Source organism: Propithecus coquereli, unplaced genomic scaffold, assembly GCF_000956105.1.
Source record: "Propithecus coquereli isolate 6110/MARCELLA unplaced genomic scaffold, Pcoq_1.0 Scaffold117, whole genome shotgun sequence".
NCBI lineage: Eukaryota > Metazoa > Chordata > Mammalia > Primates > Indriidae > Propithecus > Propithecus coquereli.
This window is the reverse complement of record NW_012135747.1, coordinates 1333639-1334953: the sequence shown is the minus strand read 5'-3', so window position 1 is coordinate 1334953 and position 1315 is coordinate 1333639. Positions and strand designations below refer to the sequence as shown.

Below are 1315 nucleotides of genomic sequence, written 5' to 3'. Positions count from 1 at the left end.
ATTATAAATCTTTAAAATTAAAAAAAAATCCCAATTTTGCATTTACAGGACTCTGTGCTGAAGAAGTTCATTTGTGTGGAGAATCTGCTGCTATTGACCTGGTTACTGAACTTATGTACACAACTGGGGAGGAAGTGGAGGTACTAGATTAGGTCATATGCTTCATCCTCAAGGTGGCGTATCAGCCCAGGCTACCTAGGCATTGGCATCATAAGCCCTGCATAGTGCCAAAATCAGAACTTAACTAAAAAGCAAGCTTCATTTTCTTGTGATTGACTAGATCATCTATATTTGGTTGAACCTCATGATCTGAAGTCTGACAGAGTGGCCTTCACACCCTAAGCCTTCCAATAATATAGGAGATTCTTCATCTTGTCTCAACAAAACCTTTTGGGGCTTGAGCAGATCTCTTTAGAAATAAATAAATCAGGACTTTTGGAAGTTGGAAACCCAGCAATAGTTGGTAGTTTTCAAAGTCTTTTATGTCAGTTATTGGAGCCTTTGATATACACCTAATTCCCAGACACAGTTTATATCCCTTTTTCAAATTCCCCTAGAGTAGGAAGTAACTGGTTTCTTTTTAATCCTACTTTACTTTTTCTTTACCAGAGTTCTATAATAAAATGGAGAAATATTTTTAAATTGTCCCGTTATTTGAGTTTTGTACTCAGCTGTCAGGGAAAGATAGTGGAATGTAATGGAAGATTCTGAATTTCAGTCTGCACTTTACTGTTCTTAGCTTTGCACTCTTAGGCACATCACAGTAGGCGAGAACTGGGAAAAGCCTCAGGCCTTCTCTTTCGTTGGGTTCTATTTTACTCTTTCCTAAAATAGAAATAACAGTTAATAACCCTTGTAAACTTACCACATTGCCATGGAAATAAAATATATGTGAAAGTGCTTTGAAAATGTCTGAAGCATTTTGTTTCATCTTATTTAGAAATGCCAGTGAGAACTGATGGCAACACTTACCAAAATACATGTTTTTCTGGGTTTTCTTTTGGAAAACGTTGGTACTTACTAGTTTTAAGTTACTCTTGAGTGCATTGCAAACTTTCCACTTAATAGTCTGAAGAAGTGGAGTTGGGTGTGTTATAATACTTGACCATTTCTTGTCTTTATTGTAGGTTCGAAGCTATGAGCGGCTTACCCCCATTTCTGTGCTGGATCATGCACTAGAATCTTTAGATAACCTTCGGCCTGGGGACTGCGTTGTCTGTTTTAGCAAAAATGATATTTATTCTGTGAGTCGACAGATTGAAATTCGGGGATTGGAATCAGCTGTTATATATGGCAGTCTCCCACCTGGTAATTA

The 1315-nt window shown here is 37.4% G+C and overlaps 1 protein-coding gene across 1 annotated transcript in view; it reads left to right on the top strand.

Annotated features, from left to right (window-relative positions):
- SUPV3L1 (suppressor of var1, 3-like 1 (S. cerevisiae)) overlaps positions 1 to 1315 on the top strand; it is a 49829-nt gene that overhangs the window by 27364 nt on the left and 21150 nt on the right. Inside the window, exons 6-7 of the mRNA XM_012658479.1 lie at positions 36 to 140; positions 1128 to 1308. Coding sequence (XP_012513933.1) covers positions 36 to 140; positions 1128 to 1308 — 286 coding nt within the window. The remainder of the gene's footprint in view (positions 1 to 35; positions 141 to 1127; positions 1309 to 1315) is intronic.